The 20,542-nt window shown below is 36.2% G+C and overlaps 1 protein-coding gene across 4 annotated transcripts in view; it reads right to left on the bottom strand.

Annotated features, from left to right (window-relative positions):
• ANO4 (anoctamin 4) overlaps window positions 1-20,542 on the bottom strand; it is a 1,520,875-nt gene that overhangs the window by 1,225,083 nt on the left and 275,250 nt on the right. For all 4 annotated transcript variants that reach the window (XM_044087781.1, XM_044087780.1, XM_044087779.1 and 1 more), the window contains one exon: window positions 9,203-9,361. In XM_044087781.1, coding sequence (XP_043943716.1) covers window positions 9,203-9,361 — 159 coding nt within the window. The remainder of the gene's footprint in view (window positions 1-9,202; window positions 9,362-20,542) is intronic.

The raw sequence follows: 20,542 nt of genomic DNA on the forward strand, positions 1-20,542 counted from the left end.
ATATCAGAATTAGGCAGACATACAACTCCAATTATTTGGAAACTTAAAGGAGTATGGAAAACAACCACATTTTATGTGTAACCCTTCAGACCATAACACATGAGTAGTGATAAATAAGTTTAGAATCAATGAAATCCATTAGCATACCTCTCAACTTTTTAGCATAAGAAATCTGGACAAATCCAAAAATAATGGGGGTAAAATGTCCAAAACCAGAGACAGGTTTTAAATATTGCTCTTACAAGCTGAGAAAGTTGATAGAATAACATATTTTGGATTAGTATGCATTTCATAAAGGATATAAAGTCTGAAACTAAAACACTGGTCATTATTTAATAATTTCAATCATCAGTGATTTGTTAAAAAACACAAATTATAGGAGAAACAGACCAAAATATGTTGTAAGGCACAAATCTGGGTATTCTGTGAAAATCTGGACCATTGAGAGCTATGCACATTAGGGAAAAATGATACAATGATAAAATCCCAATTTTCAGTTCATTGTATGAAACAGAAAGGAAGCAGTCAATGCTTCAGAAACACTGCAGTTTGAAAAAAAATGGCCTTTGATCTTAGAACACATTTCAGCTATCATAACTTGTTTATGCTACAATGAACACACAGCTGGATATGGTTACTCCAGCAAACTACAAGGCAACGAAGAAAAAATAAAGTGAAAAATAAAGAGCAGCTGAATTGTTTGCAGACAATGAAATTCATGACCCCTTTACCAGTTATTATTTCATGTCTGTCTGTGATGGGATCCTACTGTGAGAAAGCAGAATGAACTGTCATTTCCATCCCTATGATAAAAGACAACTACAATTAAGATAAAGTCTAAAACCTTTATGTGATCTATGCAAGTAGTTTCAGTAGAAACAATGCAGACAAAAAAAACAGTTTAAAAGAGTGATCATGCTATACAACATTATGCAATATTTTAAATACTACCGCAAAAATTATCTGTATCAAATGCATCAAAAACGGTTTTAGCATCTAGTGACATCATTTCTATCAAATTCTGTTAACTGAATGTTGAATGTAACACAGGAAAAATAAACGTGAAGAAATAAAAGTATTGCTTGAGAAGATTACTGTTTATATATATATATATATATATATATATATATATATATATATATATATGTGTGTGTGTGTGTGTGTGTGTACATGTATACATATATATACATATATATATATATATATATATATATATATATATATATACATACATATATGGGTTACCTTCATTTCGTCAAAAGCTCATTTGACTGACATTCATTTGACTAAGACCAAATGACTGAAACTTCATTTCACTAACTCTTCATTTGACTGACAGTTCATCTGACTGACAATTAGTACTGGCAGTGTCTAGAGCACTGTAAGGCAAGTAAAAATAATATGTCCTTTTCCCCACTGAAATGCGACCCTGGAGTTAGTGGAGTAAACCTATTCATTTCTTTTTTGGTTATGTCCAGTCGTAGGAGGCTACCTACTTTTGTTTTGTCCTAGTGTCTATTGACCTACTCGTGACAGATGATTGTGGACTGCTGCTTGATAATAGAGCCCCCTTTATTTTTGGATAACACTGATCTCAAAATATAGTTATAAAATGTAGAAAATACTTCAACTATGTCTGAATCTTCAGCTACAATGCCAGTCCTTCTTATTAATATTGCTATGTTTTTCACATTCTTGCCATTTGCCTATCTTTTGAACTCTAAAATCAACATATTTTCTGTCAGGTATTTCCTCTGACTAGCCCTTTTTTCATTGGTGTCATATGCATTGTCTTGTAACTTCTATCATGTGCTTCATGCTTGTATTCACGTTACAGGTCCTCTTTATAAAGTTTAACTACTTATCAGAAATTTCAGCTTTCATGAGATCTGATATCTCAAGTGACACCCCTTACCTCTACCATGGGTTATCTTTTTGACTGGACACAATGACATTTAGTCCATAAATCCTCAATGATAATTTTTCCTAAAGCACCTGGGGTAAGTATAGGTTTATACCAGGGTATAAATGCAACTGACTATGATTATGCACAAGTCCTGTGCCAGTAAGCACTATACTTAAGCACTCCAATCATTAACAGAAAAGCTTGATGTCACTTAACACAGGAAAGTCAGATCATTATACACATAAGCTAATAAAAAAGGGTGGCGACATTAACCACCACAGGGTGATAACAATAACCCAACAAACAATGACTCACATGACAGATCTGACTACTTATTACTTACCAACCTACATGTAGTACAACAGGGCTGTAAACGTGTTAGTAAATTTGGATTTTATAAACTTATAAAACAATCTATACTGTATACAGTCTGGGCACATGCTATACAAAATAATGTAAAGTATCATGCTTTTATCTCCCGATGATTATATATAAAATTTCTGAATGTTTTTAGCATGTTGATTATGGAAATAGAATCTGTTGTATTATTGTAAAGAAATACGTCTTTAACAGTCTCTTCATATTATTAGTCATGATTTTGTGTGTTCTGTAGTAATATTTTTTAAACCAAATGGTTTCATGTGGTTTCTTTCCTATTGGCTGAATAATCACAATTTAACCGTAAAGCTACTGTTTCAGTAACGGAGGCTATAGAATAAAGATCTAGGTCAGGAAATCTTATTTTGCCGTCTTTCCCATTCTCTTTACATGCTATCCCAAAGCACTTCAGTGTTTGTTGGGGGTGCCATAATAACTTCAAATAAATGTCATTAAATTATTTAATTTGTTCTTTAGAAGAAAGCAAATATGCTGTCTGTATAATGTATAGTATTTTGGGTAAAATAACCATTTTGATTATAATCAACCTATGTTCCATAGAAAAATATAACTTATTACATTTATTTATTACTGTTTTTAATTTTGTCTAAATATATTTAAAAGTTCTTGTTATTTCTTTATGACTGCCTGTAGGAGTAGCCCCTACATATTTAATCTGTATACTGGCTATTATGTTCACAATTAGTTTTGTTAATTAACTGTTAATTAATAAGGTGTTAGTTTTATTCTGAATAAATTTTAGATTTAATATCAGTTCAAAATATTCCAATGATTTTTTTATATTTACTAGTAAAGCATACAACTGGGTTTTAGAAGTATATTGATAATGTATTTAAATAATATTCTATCATTGTTAAGTTTTATGTAATTGGCTAGAGAGTCAACAACCAAATAAATAATAAAGGAGACTAAGGGCACCCTTATTTTGTGTCCTTGCTTATGTTTTATTGGCTAAGAAATAATACTAGTTTAACATATGGGAATGAATTTGGATGTAGATAATTAATAAGAGAGGTAAATTTACATGGAAATGTATGCATATGTATATATGTATAATAAGACCAGTTTACTGAACGAAATGTATCTATAATAATAATAATAATAATAATAATAATAATATCACACTAAAGTGCAGAAAGATACACTTTTGTGTGAAGTTTCTATATCTATATCAATACTCCTAGACAGACAAAAAGTATACTTTATTTAGATAAACGGGTTAGTCAATTATATTAATATTTCATTTTCATGAATCTTTTTTTTTCACAACAGTGTTCCATCCAGGTCTCACTCTGCTTGCCTGAGTTTTATGGCTGCAATCCAGTTCTTTCTTTGTGAAGAGTGCTGGTTTTAGGAAAGGATAAAGAATCAAAGCTATTTCCCTCTGAAACAAAGATTTTTAATCTTGCTAGAAATAAAATAGAAATAAAACGTGGTACTTAATGTCACACGTTTAGATGCTTTATCAGTGGTAAGCATGCCTCCCCTTTTTCCATTACTTTTTTTCATGACTTTATGTGAATAGTCATTATCAAATCTGATGACGAAACTAGAGGAGTAGTTGCCCAAGCAGTGCTAATAACAAGTTCTTTATTTAGATGTGAGATGAATTTGACAGTTATAGACCTGGGAGGTTATAGATTCTATAGAGGTTATAGTCTATAGAAGTATAGACCTTAGTTGGAGGTTTTTTAAGAGATGTATGGGCTCTTTGTATAACAAATGTCAAGCCCTACTAAAAGTTTAACACTTCTAGACTCCAGTTGGTGAAGAAATTTTCATCTTACATTTTCTCAGGCAAACCAAAAAAATAAATATCTCACATTTCTTATCTCTTGGTTTGATATGTCATCCACCATTTATTTTCTTTTAGCAAAACTTCAGTGTGATTTTTCTTGCTTACTTGTTCTTTCCTCAATGTTAATTATACTTATTTCTATACTATTATGGTTTAATGTCTCCAAATGCTTAGGTTATTACATACCTTGACTATAATGAACCTCAGGACATAATTAAAGTTCATGAAATCAGTTTTTCTTCAGTCTTTAACCTTTGATAAGAGTACTCTTTTCAGCACCTATGATTACCCGGACTTACCTATTTTTGCTGTTCACTAGGGGTTAATTTTTGTCAGTAGCATACCTAACTATGTTTGAAGATTCTTTTTTATTAGGCCAGTTGCTCCTACTACAACTGGAACTGTGTATCTATCTGTTTATCCTTATTCCATACTGCTCTAGTTTCTGCTTACAAGACTTGATATTTTACAAATGTATGTCTTTCAGCTCATAGGACACTATTGTCACTGAGTGTAACAGTTTCAGTAATCAATGTTATTTCTGTCTCTTTCTGTTGCAGTACAGTATTCCGTCTGCTGACTTCTAACGTCTTAGCTGCTGGTAAGGTATGATCTCATGTAATCATTACTTCATTATTTTCAACAATCCTTTGTGGTTCATGTTTCCAATGTCTCTTGGCTGCCTCTGTGTTTTAATATTTATATAGTCTTCAGGAGTAGTGTAGCAAGGGTGGGGCAAAGGGGGCAAGGTGTTAGAGGGTGCAATCCTGAAGTGCCGATACCACATTCTTCTTTCTGTGCCTACATTTTTGAATGCTAGTACAGAAAGCTACTTACCAATTTCTGGGGTAAACTGTAGCAAGCAATTGGCTATAGTTTAAAATTGAACATATTTGCTTTTTTTTTTCTCTCTTCTACTGAGGAACAGATGCAGGGAGGGGTGAGTCAAGGGGTATGTCATCAGAATGAAGCAGTCTTTTTTTCCCTCTTCTGATGAAGTGCTGTGGCAGGGTGGGGGCAATGTCTCAGACTGGCCTATTGAAGATGACTTTTTTTTTGTACTCTACCAGTAAAGAACTGTAGTAGGGAGAGGGTGTGTACATCAGATTGCCATAAGCAGTCTATTGGCACTGACCTTTTGTTTTTTTTTGTTTTTTTTGCTTTTCAGTTTGAGCAAGGAAGTAGGGCTTTAGTTCAGGGACAGTTGAGTGAGCCAACTATGCCTCTGGTCTCCAGTATAACAGCCTTGTCCCATTGCTATGTTTTTCAGTATACAAACCTTCAACTATGAGTGTATCCCATCCTGAAGCAAAATGTGCAACTGATTCTAGTTCTGTACTGCAAAATTTTCATGTGTCTCTATCTCCTACATTTTCTATGGATTTTATGAACCATGTCTGTATGACCATTTTGATGTTGGATCATTGTTTTCAAAGTTCAAACTGTTGCCATTCTCTTGTGTATAATCAAACTTTTTATCCATATTATCTGATTTTAAAGATCATTCTCACATGGATGACAAAATTCTCCTGACATTTTTCTTTGCAGAGATAGTTTCATGCCTGGCGATTTGCCAGTGACATGCTTGGAGTGGTCTGTTGATATAAATTCTGCAGGATTTTTTTAAATAATGAATTATCCCAACCTCTGCAATTAAGAAACATCTCTTAAAACTAAAACCCACTACCCTCGCAGCGGATGGGCTACCAGCACATTTCCTAAAAATGGCAGCCTACTCCATAGCCTACCCAGTCTCAATCCTTATCAACCGCTCTATACAGGAGTCATATATCCCTCATCTGTGGAAAGTCTCCTATATCATTTCCCTTCACAAGGGAGGAACCTCCTACGATTTCTCAAACTACCGACCCATTGCTATTCTGTCACCTTTATCAAAGATACTAGAAAAATGCATACACTCTCAAGTCATGCACTTCCTAAACTTAAACAATCTCCTCTCACCCACACAACATGGCTTCCGCCCACACCACAGTACAACCACCGCTCTTCTCTCCTTCACAGACCTAGTTAACCAACATAGGAAAAACAACAGATTTGTATCAGCCATATTCCTCGATCTCTCTAAAGCATTTGGCATGGTCTCTCACCCCATACTAGCAGATACCCTCACCTCCCTAGCCTTCACCCCAAACACTATTGCTTGGTTTAAAAATTACCTATCAGAACGACAACAAGCTGTCCAGTGGCAAGGAGCTTTATCACCTCTGCTCCCAACCACCATTGGTGTACCCCAAGGCTCCATACTAGGACCTCTTCTCTTCTCGATTTTTACCAATAACCTACACACATGTACACTACATGCCTCACTAATCCAGTATGCAGATGATTCCACCCTTATATGCTCAGCCCCATTCCTGACTTCCCTACAGCATCTCACCCAAGAGTCCTTCACCTCAGTAGAAAGATGGATAACTAACATTCAACTTATCCTAAATCCTAACAAAACCAAACTACTACTTTTTACCCCAAACAAGTCAAAAACAACTCCAGCCTCCTTCTCCATCTCCTCCGATAATGGTACTATCATCTCTCCCTCTCTCCACACCAAGCTCCTTGGCATCGAAATAGACAACAACCTCCACTTTAACATCCATATCTCTCAAACTATAAATAAGGTGCACAAAAAAATGGGCTCCTTATACAGGCTAAAGAACTTTCTAACTAATCAAACTAAAGTCACCCTAGCTCAAACCCATCTCCTATCTACACTACTGTATGCAGCCCCAATTCTCACTTACATTAGAAAATATGACCTAGACAAACTTGAGACTTGTTATAACAGAATTGCCAAGTTTGCCAAAAACTCCCCGTTTAGAACCCATCACTGCATACCTCTCAGACAACTTCAATGGCTCGAACTGCCACAGTTGCTACTATATCACCAACTTGTTATATCATACAACATCCTAAAACAACCTGACAAAATTCCCACTTTAAGGCATCTACTGACCAGCCACACTCCAAATCGTCCACTCCGCTCAGCCAACAAATCACTCCTCACTATTACCTCAGCAAATAATACAGCCGGCAAATCTCTCTTTTCACACACTATAGCCAAAACTTGGAATAATCTCCCCCCATCTGTGACTTCTGCAGCTAACATCACTCTATTCAAAAACTCCCTTAGGCCCATCTTACAAGTTCTTGGCTCTGTCCATGTATTACATAGTCCACAATCTGTTACCTCTACAACCATCTCCTATCTCTCTTTTCATGCCCCAATACATATGTTTCCTCAAAATATTATCCATGGAAAACATGTACCTGTTAAAATCTGACTGTTGCTCTTTGCAAACTAAATGTACATATGTAAATATTTTTGATTGCAATTGTCTACTGTTTTAATTTCTTTTTGACTTCTTTCTAGAAACTACTAACTTAATAGATACTACTTCCTACACATTGTATTATATGTTTATTTCTGTAATGTGTTGTTCTAATGTAACTGGAGCTTTTCTCCCCGGGCCTCCGCTGTAAATGGACCTCATCCAGTCGGACCATCCTGGTAAACAAAATTAAAATAAATAAATAAAATAAAATAAAATAACCAATATAATTTGATTCTGAGACAAAGTACATATTGTTTTCACTTCCAGCACTGACTGGATGCAATTTGATATTAGAAATTCTGACAAGAACTTACTAGTATTATAGATAAAATAATTCTGCTACTCTAAAATAACCATCTTTGATGACTGCAAACTAGGTGCAATCACTGAATACCCAAATAATGTCAGTATACTCCAGGAAGTTCTCACACAGACCAACAACTGGTGTATTAGTCATGGTCTCCAAATGAATGCAAAGAAATGCATCATCATTCCCTTCAGCACAAACAATGTCCCGTTACACTATCAAATCAATAACAATACCCTAAGTAGCCATGAAGTGGTAAGGGACCTGGGATCACAAGTTGACTACAACCTTAACTTCAACGACCATGTGTCTACTGTAATAAGGAAAGCTTTCTACATAGCACACTTGATTAGTAAAGGCATCACCTTGAGAGCAAAAGAAGTTATAACCCTCATATACTTAGCACTTATCTAGCCCATAATTGAGTATAACACCCCATTTGGCATGTACTGTACTAAGCACCTTCAGAAATTAGAGAGACCTCAGAGGTTTCTAACAAAGAAGATCAATGGGTTCCAGCATATGCCTTACACAGACTGACTAAAGTCCCTGTCAATATACTCCGTATCATATAGACTTCTTAGGGGAGACTTATGCCTGGCCTACAGAGGAATTCAAGATTCAAACCTAATGACAAGTCTGTGACTTAAATAGGACATGCTGGAAGGACAGATTATCTCCTAGTGACTGCCACGTCATTGGAACAGGCTACCAATTCATGTGAAGCAGAGCACCTGTATGACACTGTACAAGAGGAGCCTGGATTATTTAATGGAGCACCATAAATTCTTACCAGGCATAGGGAGGGACCACAACCCTAATGGACATGGGCACTCATCACTAATTGTAATCTTAGGTGTTCACTAACATTTCTGTGGTATTACATTGGGATGAAACGGCTAGGCTTAAAATGACGTACTAGTCCAGTGATGGCGAACCTATGACACACTTGTCAAAGAGGACACACGCCACAATGTTTTGGGTGACATGTCAGCAATCATCAACACCTGAGTTACCAAAGACCCTGCTTTTGCATTCATTGCTAATGTGAAGTGCATTGAATTATTTTGGGTTTGGCATTTCAAAAGCTCCAGGCACATAAGGTTCACCATCACTGTTTTAGTTGACAGCCTAGTAATCTACTATGATTCTATAATCCTATGATTGTATAACTCACTGTATCATTAACTAGTCATGGATTACATATTTACATGTGCCCTGACTCACAGTACCATTACCAGACCACTGAGTACATATTTACATGTGTCCTGGCAGAATAGTACCAGACCACTGATTACATGTTTGCATGCACCCTGACTCAAAGTATCATTATCAGATCACTGATTACATGTTTGTCTATGTATAACTCATTAGGCAACTCTTAAACAAATCCAATAAAAGTAACCTCTGCTGCATGCATTTTGTAATAATGTTCATGTTACCTCTTTTTCCATGTGCAGTCCTTCTGCTCTGATGTTTCTTTCAAAGACCTCTCTCTTTTCTGTCTGTGCACTAGATTTTCTGTAAACAAGGATGAAGTCAATGTGGCATTTGCCATCCCTGAAGACAAGTCCACTTGATCTACTTTTAACCAGACCTCCCTGTAATGAAAATTGCATATTATTAGATATAGCATACTAGAAACTGTTATTTATGTTTATAGTTAAATTAAGGTTTTTGTACAAAAGTATTTCATTTACTTTCAAAAAAGTACTTTTGGTACTACAGATAGAGCAATCTTTCTAGAAACAAGTATGAATAAATTAACAGCAGACTAGGACTAATGCCAAAGCTGTGCATTTTTCTACAGTTCAAAGTATCTATACATGACTTCTGAATAAGTGCAGCTTTTCTTTATTATTTATAATCTGCATGAATGTAACTGCTGTTGACGGTCTGCACATAAAGAATGCATCTCAGCAATCAGCATTGCTTATAGGGATGAGGACATACAAATAATTGCTTGCAATTACCATCTAAGCTAAAAGTTATCAGTGTCTTTACAACCATGACCTTACATACATTACATACTGGAGTATATTATCTACATTTATAAAAGGAGTGCATGTATAGCTGTTTGAAGGTGAGTGAGAGTGACTGAGCATGCCTGTTTAAATCTCTGCCTACCAATGTATGTGAGCCACTGAGTGGATCCATGAATATATACACATAAGTGCAATGCTAAGGTATGCCATTACTTATGTATTCCATGCATGTATGGCGGATCACAGATACAAGAACTTAAACTATCACTTAAGATTTCAGGAAGTAAAGAAGTAATTATTTTTTAAAGAAAATGTAACATTTAAGTTATATAAGGATTGCTAGAGAATTAGACAGTGAGCTTTGCTGCTCGCCTTATTGTAAATGTTGTGCAATTATACTGCATTGCTTTGGATTATGTAAAGCTGGAAAGTGTTGAGGGGTTGACAATAGCTACCAAAATGATCTGCAGTCCAATGTTTTGTATAATTACATATACTGAGATAACGTAGCTTAAGTTCATCACTGGAATCGATATCATAAATGTACCAAACAAGAGGATCCACACCAACATTTAAACTCCTTAAAGTCTTAACAGTTCAACCAAGGTTAGTAAGGGTGAAAGGAGAAGTCCAGAAAAAGGAAACAGAGATACAAAATAGATTTAACTAGCAGATGGTGTGAAAGCACTTTATCCGCATTGTAAAATGAGTCCAAGGTCAAAATCTCTGTTCCTATTGAAGTAACACTGAGCCCCTTGACAGGCTAATGCTGACCCCCTTGACAGGCCTTAGTACACCTAACACTGTGACTGATGCGAGTAGCTAAATGCGAATTAGTGTGATGGAACAGTTATAAGTTGTGAGGTCAAAAATCTGTTTTGGCAAAAGTCTGTGTGAAAGTCCACACATAAACAAGTTAAATATGCACGTTTCTGCTGTATGGGGCAAACCACATATACCGCCCGCAACAGATGACTACAGTCGTCACTGAAACATGTTTCTGAGTGGAAAGTACATTTTGCTTTAGGATAGATATAAGCATAGCAGTGTGGATGACAGTTGTGAATAAAACTGTCATTTTTGCCTTATACTTACAGTACCTCCTGTGATCTGCAAATATGTTCGATATTATCAAGAATAATAAATATAACAAAGCTGATATATATACATAAGAGTGATTGTAGTGTAGTACTGCCTGATGCCCTCAGCTCTATACTGTAAATTCTCTACAAAAGAATGACTCTCAGTTCTGAGCCAGTGTGAATGTTTTCTTGCATCATTTAGTACTCCAGTTTTTTCCATTTATAAAGGCATGTCTATAAAATGGCAGGTGAATATGCGGTAATGAATATCCTTTAAACTAAATGGTGAATTATACAAGTCAGGGGAAATGACACATGGCAAAAACTTCTGGGGGAGATGCAAATTGTACTGTAAGTACTTAGCTTTGAACAACATATGTGGAAATGATGAAACCAAAATTACTTTGCTGCAAGCATGTAGCACTCTGCTTGAACTTAGATTACAATATCCTTCACAGGAAAGAGCACATGGTCCTTTGGGATAAACTGAACAAGCTGCAAAGGCACAGCAGTTAATTTAAAGGATCTGCAGAGAAATGACATTCAGCTACTCCACTTTATAGCCTTAGCAGATGAACCAGAACCTCAGAGTTTTTTTATACTTTATACCCTAGTATTTTATGTGTTTGTTTAAATTTCAAGCTATTTTGTGTGTTTTGAAACTAAGCTTGTTTGTATCATTTTATGGCGTACTTGGATAAATAAAGCATATCTATTTTCAGGATAGAAATATTAATTTTGCAGTAGAAAAGGTGCCCACTTTTAATTTTATTTGCTGGTTTATTGCGAGAATACTAGTTTAATTGAATACCACTTTGTCATACCAATATTTTTGTCACTTTGACAATGTTAGTCAAACAGCACAACAGCAAGGAGGATTTCTCCTTGTTTTCATACTACAGCGACCCCAGAATTGAGTATATTGCTAGCAGGGGTAAAGGAGTCTAGATTCTACATGAGGAGAGAGAGTGTGCCTTTGCCCCATGGGGAAAAAAAAAGAACTGTTTTATGTCATTTAGCTGAAAGAAATTTTAGCCATTTTTTTCAGAAAACCCTGCATTTAGTCAAAGCGACCTTTAACAGACTGCTGCAGCCTGGAACTACATCACTACATGAGCCACGGCCACATTTATGTACACAATTTCCTCTTCCTCCTCAAATGGAAAATCTTAAGTAGGAAAAAATACATCTTTTTATGTCACTTACCTACAGTAGTCTCTGTAATAATGATCATGAATAAAACATATAATGCTACTTTCACAAACCTAAACAGTAAAGATCAATGTTAATGCATAGCTAATATAGTTGTAGTTTTTAAGGCGATCCACAATGTGTCAAAGCAAGCAATCATTTTACTTTCAGGCAATGATACCTCACTGTTATTCAATGCCGCCTTCTTTTGTGAATTTAGAATCTGGATCTATTTGTTCTAGTCCACACCATTACTAGGACTGAAAGTTTTATGGAATAGCAAAAGGACTGAGCATTACATGCTTTCATATCTTATTTTATCATATAAACTATATACAGTTCAAAAAGCTTGCATGTTGTCAGGTAATCATTAGCCCTTGCCTAACTTTCATACCTGTTCTGGCCTGCGAGAATACAACGACTGGTATGTATTTTAGGCATTTTGCAATCCAGAGGGTACCTCATCCTGCATACTCTGTGATGGGCTAGCTACCTCCGGAAAAAGTCTTCTGCATCTGTGACACAATTTCCAGCTGCTGACCATAGGTCTGCATATCATGGCTAACTATTATCTGTTAAAATGGGCAAGTAGGTGGGTGGGAGTACAAACTCCTCAACAATACACTTGTCTTCAAGTAGGCTTATCTGTTTTTGTGAAATATCTCTTTTCTAACCTAACTGAACCTAAATCAGCCATGAAAGCTGAGTCCCTCTGCTGTAGCTCTGCATTCCTTCACCTGAGGCCTACCCATTATTTAGTCCATAGGCATAGCCAGGCATATATCATGTATGTCATGGCACACACGCATTTAAAAGTAATTTATTTATTTATTCTGTGTAGTACGAGTTTTATTTCTGTACAAAAAAGTGCACTGTCGAGAAACATACACTGTTTGGAGTTGGGTGGGGGTTATTCTTGTGGGGGAGAGGAGCTATATTCTGGAAACTCGTGTATAATTCAAAAACTGTTACTATACCTCAATACCATCTGCTTTGCTTTTAACTCTCCTTAATCATTTGCAGAACTTCTTCTGTCCTTTGGAAAGATGAATGTCATACTCTACTGTATTTTCAGTAATCAAAGAATTACTGGCTTTGAAATCTTTATTAGATAACATTAGGCAAACTTTCAGAATTGTTTTCATTATGTAAACAAAATGCAACATAAATTTACAGTTCAGGTAAGGTTACTTGTTGTCAGAGACTCAGTTGGTCTACTTAATTCTTACCTAACCTCTCTGTTGATTTCTCACCTTCTCCTGGACAGACATATGATCCTACAAGTATTGTTTTAACATAATAAAAAAACAAGCAAAAAAACAGCAAAGGTATGGCTCCAGATTCAAGATAGGCAACAGTAGCAAAGCAATCCAACAATCAGCAAGGAACTAAAAGTCCAGGCACAAAAACATAAGGTTTCTTCACTTCTCTTCAGCTCAGCTTTATTAACACAAGCACTTTCACATATATAGCTTCATCAGGTGTTTAAAATACACTGAAACTCTACACCTTTATATACACACCTATCTAATCATGTGACCATTACATAATACAAATTTAAAAATACATATATTTAACAATACATATAAGTCTCATAAAAACATTAAAAACGGATATAAGAACCATATAGAAACAAGACAGAAGAACTATTAGATGCAAAAATGAAACTAAAAATAATAATGGGACTAAAAATAACTTATTATTACTTCCTCCAAGGTCTATTTTGTAACACTGGTTTAATTGGAATATGGTCATTTAATCCATGACCATAATTAGCCCTTAGCCTAGCTATCCAGCATGCTTCTAGCTCTTCAGTTCTATGCCTAATGTTGCCACGTCTCACATTCTCATATGTAATACCTAAAACTAAAAACTTAAACTCATGTCTTGCATCTGTACTAACAACATGTTTAGCTAATGCATTTGTAAGATTCTTTCTACTAATATTATAAAGATGTTCCCTAATTCTTTCCTTTAAACAGCGATTAGTTTTACCTACATAATATTTGTGGCACAATTTACAGGCAGCTAAATATACAACATGCTTTGTATTGCAAGTGGCTGCAACTCTGATATGAAAAAGTTGACCATTATCCGGATGCTTAAAAGTATTATCAGTAGAAATATAAGCACAATAATTACATTTACCACATGGTTTGATACCAAAGTGCATGTCACTAAAGCTGTTAGACTTCTGTTTATAACAATCTACTTTTAAGCGACCTTTTATTCTTAAACGTAAATTGTGGTTTTACACCCACTAATGACTTAATATATTCATCTGTCATCAAAATATTCCAATGCGAGCCAATAACATCTATATATTTATTGATGTCCCTAGTGTAATGTAGAGACATTCTTACTTTATTATCATTCCTTCTCTTCCTACGATCAAAGATGTCAGAAAAATAAGGTTTAGCAACAGTAGACCTCAGAAGATCCATCTCACCTGAAATATGTTGTACCATCTCTTCATTATACCCTCTCTCTATTAGTTCATTCACTGTCTTGGATTTGCAGCTTATATAATCATCATCATAAACATTAAGCCTCGAAGCTCTCAAAAACTGATTCATAGCTACACTCCTAAAAACGAACTTCGGATGCATACTTTGTCTGGTTTTCTGTACAAGCTGCTTTTTAAAAAAAACATTTGTATTCCTACTAATAGTCACATCTAAGAAATTGATATGTGTGTATGAAAAATTCAAAGTAAAAGACAGAAAAGTAGTAGAGTTATTAATGTAACTCACAAAATCATTCAAATGCTGTTCACTACCTCTCCATAACAAAAAAAGGTCGTCCACAAACCTTTTATAAAAAATAATGTTCATGGAAAATGGACCATTAATTATGTTATCTGTTTCCCAAACACTCATAACTATATTTGCATAACTATTAGAGCAGGAACTGCCCATGGCAACATCATTTTTCTGCCAATATATTCTCTCATTAAAGACAAAAATGTTATTATGCAAAATTAAACTCAACAGTGTTTGTATCACATATAATTCATCCTCTCTGTATTCACTGGACTTTTTCAGAAATTGCATCACTAAATCAATACCTATGTCATTCGGTATCTTGGTGAATAAAGAAACGACATCCAAAGTTACAAACATATAAGCACATGAACTTGAAAGACTTTTAGCAAAATCATACAACTCAGATAAAAATTGTTCAGTGTCTCTTAAGATGACATTTGACTTGTCTACTAAAGGTCTAATACGTTTCTCAATAAAAATAGAGATTGGTTCTGTACACCAATTACTACCTGAGACAATAGGTCTCATGGGAGGTTTAATCATATTTTTGTGAATTTTAGGAAGCCCGTTTATTATCGGTACAGTAGGGTGAGAGATAAACAAATACTTAACTAAATCATGGTCTATAACAGTAGTTAATTCCAACCATTCAATGGTATTCTGAACAGCTTTAATCATAGAATCTACATGTGTAGAGTGAATAATTTCATAAAAACTCCTATCTGATAACATTACATCCATGGCCATATCATAATCTGCTTTATCCATTAGCACTATTTGTCTTCCCTTATCTGCCGGACAAATAACCAGATTAGGATTCTTTTGCATTGATAATAAAGCTTCATATTCCTGCTTAGTCAAGTTATAACTTCTATTATCTTTCTTACTTAACTGCTCTTCATTATAAACTTCATATACACTAGATATGCATAACTGCTCAAAAGCATTAACTAGTGAATCAAGTTTGGGAACAAACATACTTGGTTTTCTAAACTCATTCATACCTGAATCTTGAACTCCATTAAATATACATTTAAGCATAATATTACGCGTAAACATTTTAATGTCAAAGACAATATCAGTTACTTGTGTATTTGTAGTGGGTATAAAAGACAACCCCTTACTTAACACATTATTTTCATAAGTGTTCAAATTGTAAGTGGACAAATTGATCCTACAAGTATTGTTTCAACATAATAAAAAAACACCTGAACAAGAAATATTCTCCACTGACTTACCCATCCTTGAATATGAAGACACTCTAAATAAAAAAACTCACTGCAAACAAACCAGATGTGAACACCAGTGAATATGTTACCCAGGACAAAGCCACTTGTAAAGGTTTGTGTTGTATTATTAAGTCAGCTTCTGAGGGATGAGATGTAACGTGTTTGCAAGGAGTACAAATTGCCTTACTGACAATATCTTAAAGTTCCCTTACCATCAATGGCTAAACTGACAAAATATGAAACTTCATTTGCAAATTATGAATCAGGTGAGTTTCTAGTGAGACAAAATACAAAAGTTACAAAAGCTATAGAAATTAAATCCAGAACTTTGGTCACTGTTAAATGGATATTTGGATAGCAAATAAGAGTAGGGCAATATTGCTGTAAGCAAGTGAAAACAAAAAAGCAGGTTTTATATGCGTGTGAGTTACAGAGACTAATACTCAAAGCATGTGCAGGTCATTGTGAAAGAAATATCTGTGGTCCTGCTTCCTTCCTGTGTTCCATGATGTAACCATGTGATATTCACACATTGACATGCTTGACAGATGTACTCGCTACCTAAAAACAAACCCTTTTAGCCTGTTACGTAGGACTTCTATGCTATCAACATGCAAGCTGTGACTTCACTTTGCTCTACTGCCTACCATATGCCGGCTAACTACTTCAAACAGTTATTAACAAGCCTAGCCAAACCAATGTACACATTGTTCTTGTACAAACTTCACTCTCAAGCATTTACATCATTATGAAGAGCACCATGCCCCCATCTCCTTAGGACTTCCTTACTCATTCTCTTGTTAATAGCCAGCTTAAGTTTATTCACTGCTGTGTTTTTGCTCTGTTTTTGACTGTGTAGTCCCATTCTGGCCATCTGTTTGATCTATTTATCCCCCTTTAGGTCATTTTTGCATCACTGGTAAGTGGTGAGTAGACTAGCCAGATTTATTTTTTCCCTATTTTCTTTCTTTCACTTGCTCTCCCTCTCTCTCTCCCTCTCTCTCTCTCTCTCTCTCTCTCTCTCTCTCTCTCTCTCTCCCTCTCTCTCTCTCTGCCTCTCTCTCTTTCTCTCTCTCTCTCTCTCTCTCTCTCTCTCTCTCTCTCCCTCTCACTCTCTCTCTCTCTCTCTCTCTCCTTTTTTATTACTTTTTTTGATTTAAGGCTCTGTCTCCACCATGCATGTTCAGTCTATAGCACATTGTGAGGGTGATGTGCAATTGCCAAGTTTTAAAAGTTACTGCCCCTCACTTCTGCAAGGCACATAACCCAACATGACTACACTGTTGCCCTACTGGGAAAACAAAGTAGACAGTTCCCCAGTCTCCACCAAGGAAAATGTGTCTGTAATATGCCCTAAATTAGTGCATTCACAGCCTGCTCTGAGAAGGGAGATTGCAGTCTGCTCCTTCATTCCTCTCGTAACCAGGCTAACTCTTCCTTTACTTGGATCACTAATTGAATCTCAGTCACCTGTACTGCAATCAGAACTTTATCCCTCTATGCTGAAGAACTAGCAGGTTTATCTGTTGTTAGTGCATCCAATGCATGCCTTTATACCTGTAGTGAGGACTGTAATATGTTACTGATCTTTTCAAAGAAAAATACGTATGTTGAATTATTGCTATATGGACCCTGGATAAAACTGTACACATTTGATTGTACCTGCCTTTTTCCTTGAAGTGTAACATGTAAATGAAAGAGTGTAAGATGGTATTTAGCTATGCCTTTGCTACTAATGACGTGTTATGGTTTAAAAAATGAAAACTAAACTCTGATTCTTGACTGTGTAAATCGAATGCTTCTTAAAACAGGCATCACTTGATAATGCATTATTCTGGATAGCAGCTTACTCAGATTCTCTCCCCATTCCTTTAGTATGCAACTCTGGAAACAAGAAATACATTATCCTACCTCACCTCCACCTGAAAGGCTTGTAAAAGCATACAGGGTCATTCCGGGAATAACAACAAGTACAGAAGACTTTCCCCCACCAAGGAACTTGTTTTAATAAGGTCAATATCCACTAAAATACCTTGCCACCTGTAAACCTAACAAACTGGGTCCAAAAATCTCTGGTTAATGTCCCCATATCTCCCGCTTGTAGTCTGTTTATGCTGATAAGCATTAGGTTGGAAGGGTTAGACTTTCCTGTAGCCTTCTTTCTTCCCCAATTAAGGTAAAAACAGCATGCTTTCTACTATTCAATCAGACAAGCGTAGTGTACTCTGCACCTCCAAACAGTGCATTTCTCAATAAACTAAGTGTAACAAGTGTGCTACAAAAGGGAATTGGAAAACGGGCTCTCTGCATTGTAAATTGAGAATCAGGAGGGAACTGTGTAGTTTTTAACAGTAGGGCCTAGGAACAGAGTATTGGGCATATAAAACGAAACAAAAAAGCATGCTTGTAACTCATTTAACAGTAGGGCTTAGGAGCAGAGTACTGGGCATATAAAAAGAAACAAAAAGCATGCTTATAACTCATACATGCACATGCTGCCTCTAGGCATCTGCTTTACTGGTTTAGCCCCGCTCCGCTTGCTCCGTGCCCCACCCTGCCCCCATATTCCACCCACCCCCGGTAGTACTACGTTTATAGTGCTACTGGCATGCCCCATTAATTAGCTAACCAACTACACATGCTCCTAGAACCCAGCAAACTCCTAGCACAATAATACACCCTCTATCCACCCCACTATCCATATTAAACCACCCATAGCTATTCTATTCTCTCTAATCTTTTATCCACCACATACACTCAATACAGACCCTACCCTAGTAATTTATTGACTACAGCTAAAACACTAATGCTGCTACCCTTAGTACCCCTTCTATTCATTCCTTATCACTTAAGCTCCTATGAATATGTACAGCATCTTGAAATCCAATACCCAAACTATCAGACACCAACCCAGCATTTAATAAGTTTATCCACCACATAACCACCCCCTCTCCTAATTCCTCGCCCCCCCCAGTTACCATCACCTGACTAAAAACTGCTACATTAGCTTAAAAACCAAAAGCTACGAAAAAATCATAAACAAATTTTTAAGACTCATAAGCAACTTAAAAATGACTCTTATGAAGGATGGAGACATCCACCCCAACCCTGGCCCATCCACAACAGTAGACCCAAAGCACACCATCTAACAACTCAACGTGTACTACCCAGATTGACAGACTTCCAAACTCATTTCTGGTCTGTCATCTCAACATCAGAAGCCTAAACAATAACATCCATAGCCTACATGGACTCTTAGCTGTTCACTCCCCTGATATCATCTGCCTCAGAGAAACCTGGCTAAAATCAATAATCAAAGATAATGAAATAACCCCGCCCCACAGTACAACATCCTTAGACTGGACCGGATCTCCAGGAATGGTGGCGGGGTAGCTGTACTATACAAGTCTACCCTAACAATAACAATTTACACCCAACAGCCACTCCAGTTTGGCAATGCTGAAATTCTCATCACCAAACTAATAATAAACAAAAATAAATGCAGATACATTGTCTGCATTTATATTCCACCCGGTAAGAATGATTACACTCTAGAAAATATCTTACATTGGCTAGCTTCTAACTATCCCCAGGAAACCATTGACTTGGGAGACTTTAACACTGATTGGAACACCTGTTCCTCTGAAACTCCTTCCACCCATTTAAACCTCCATGGATTTAGTCAGATCATTGCCACCCCCATCAGATTTAGCAAAAATAGAGTCAAAGATAGTATCCTTGATTGGATACTTATTAACAGCCACCCCCAAAAGTACAAGTCAGGTACATTACCTGATAATCTAAGTGATCACTGCCTTACCTATATTATTAGGCTCAAAGCCGGCATTCCCAACCAGCCCACCTACAAAACTATAAGAAACGTCAGGAACTTTAACCTTGACAACTTCCAAAAAGAACTCAAAGCATGTAATTGGAATGTCTTGAAATGACTCCCATCACAAGAAGCAGTTAAGTACTTCAATACCAGATTTCTGGCTATCCTTAACTACCATGCTCCTACCCATACCATCCGTGTAAAATTGACAGTTGCACCGTGGCTATCTAAAGAAACAAAAAACAAAATTAAACTAAGAAACAACGCCTGGGCCAAGTGGAATGTTACCAAAGCCACTAAGGACCAAGTAAAATACCGGCAGCTAAGGAATCAGATAAAAAAATTTGTCATTCTAGACAAAAAAAAATCACTACACCCTCCTACAACAAAAATATCAGCTAAAACCTCAAAAGTTCTGGGCTGGTATTAACAATCTTCTTCACCCAGGCCGTTCTGCCACTCCTACCCCATCAGCTGCCCTTGATAAATCCCCTGTAGAAATTGCAAACAGCTTCATCTCCTTCTTTACTGAAACTATCCAGTCTCTAGCTACCCATCTCACTCCATCGGACACAAACACCAGCTCTGGCACATCTAGCCCTGATCCACCCAGCACCCAACCCACCTTTACCTTTCAAACCATACCTACCACCCTAAAACAGACCTTACTCAAAAATCTAAAACCTACTACACTA

Source organism: Protopterus annectens, chromosome 11.part0, assembly GCF_019279795.1.
Source record: "Protopterus annectens isolate FY-2018-M chromosome 11.part0, PAN1.0, whole genome shotgun sequence".
Taxonomy (NCBI): domain Eukaryota; kingdom Metazoa; phylum Chordata; order Ceratodontiformes; family Protopteridae; genus Protopterus; species Protopterus annectens.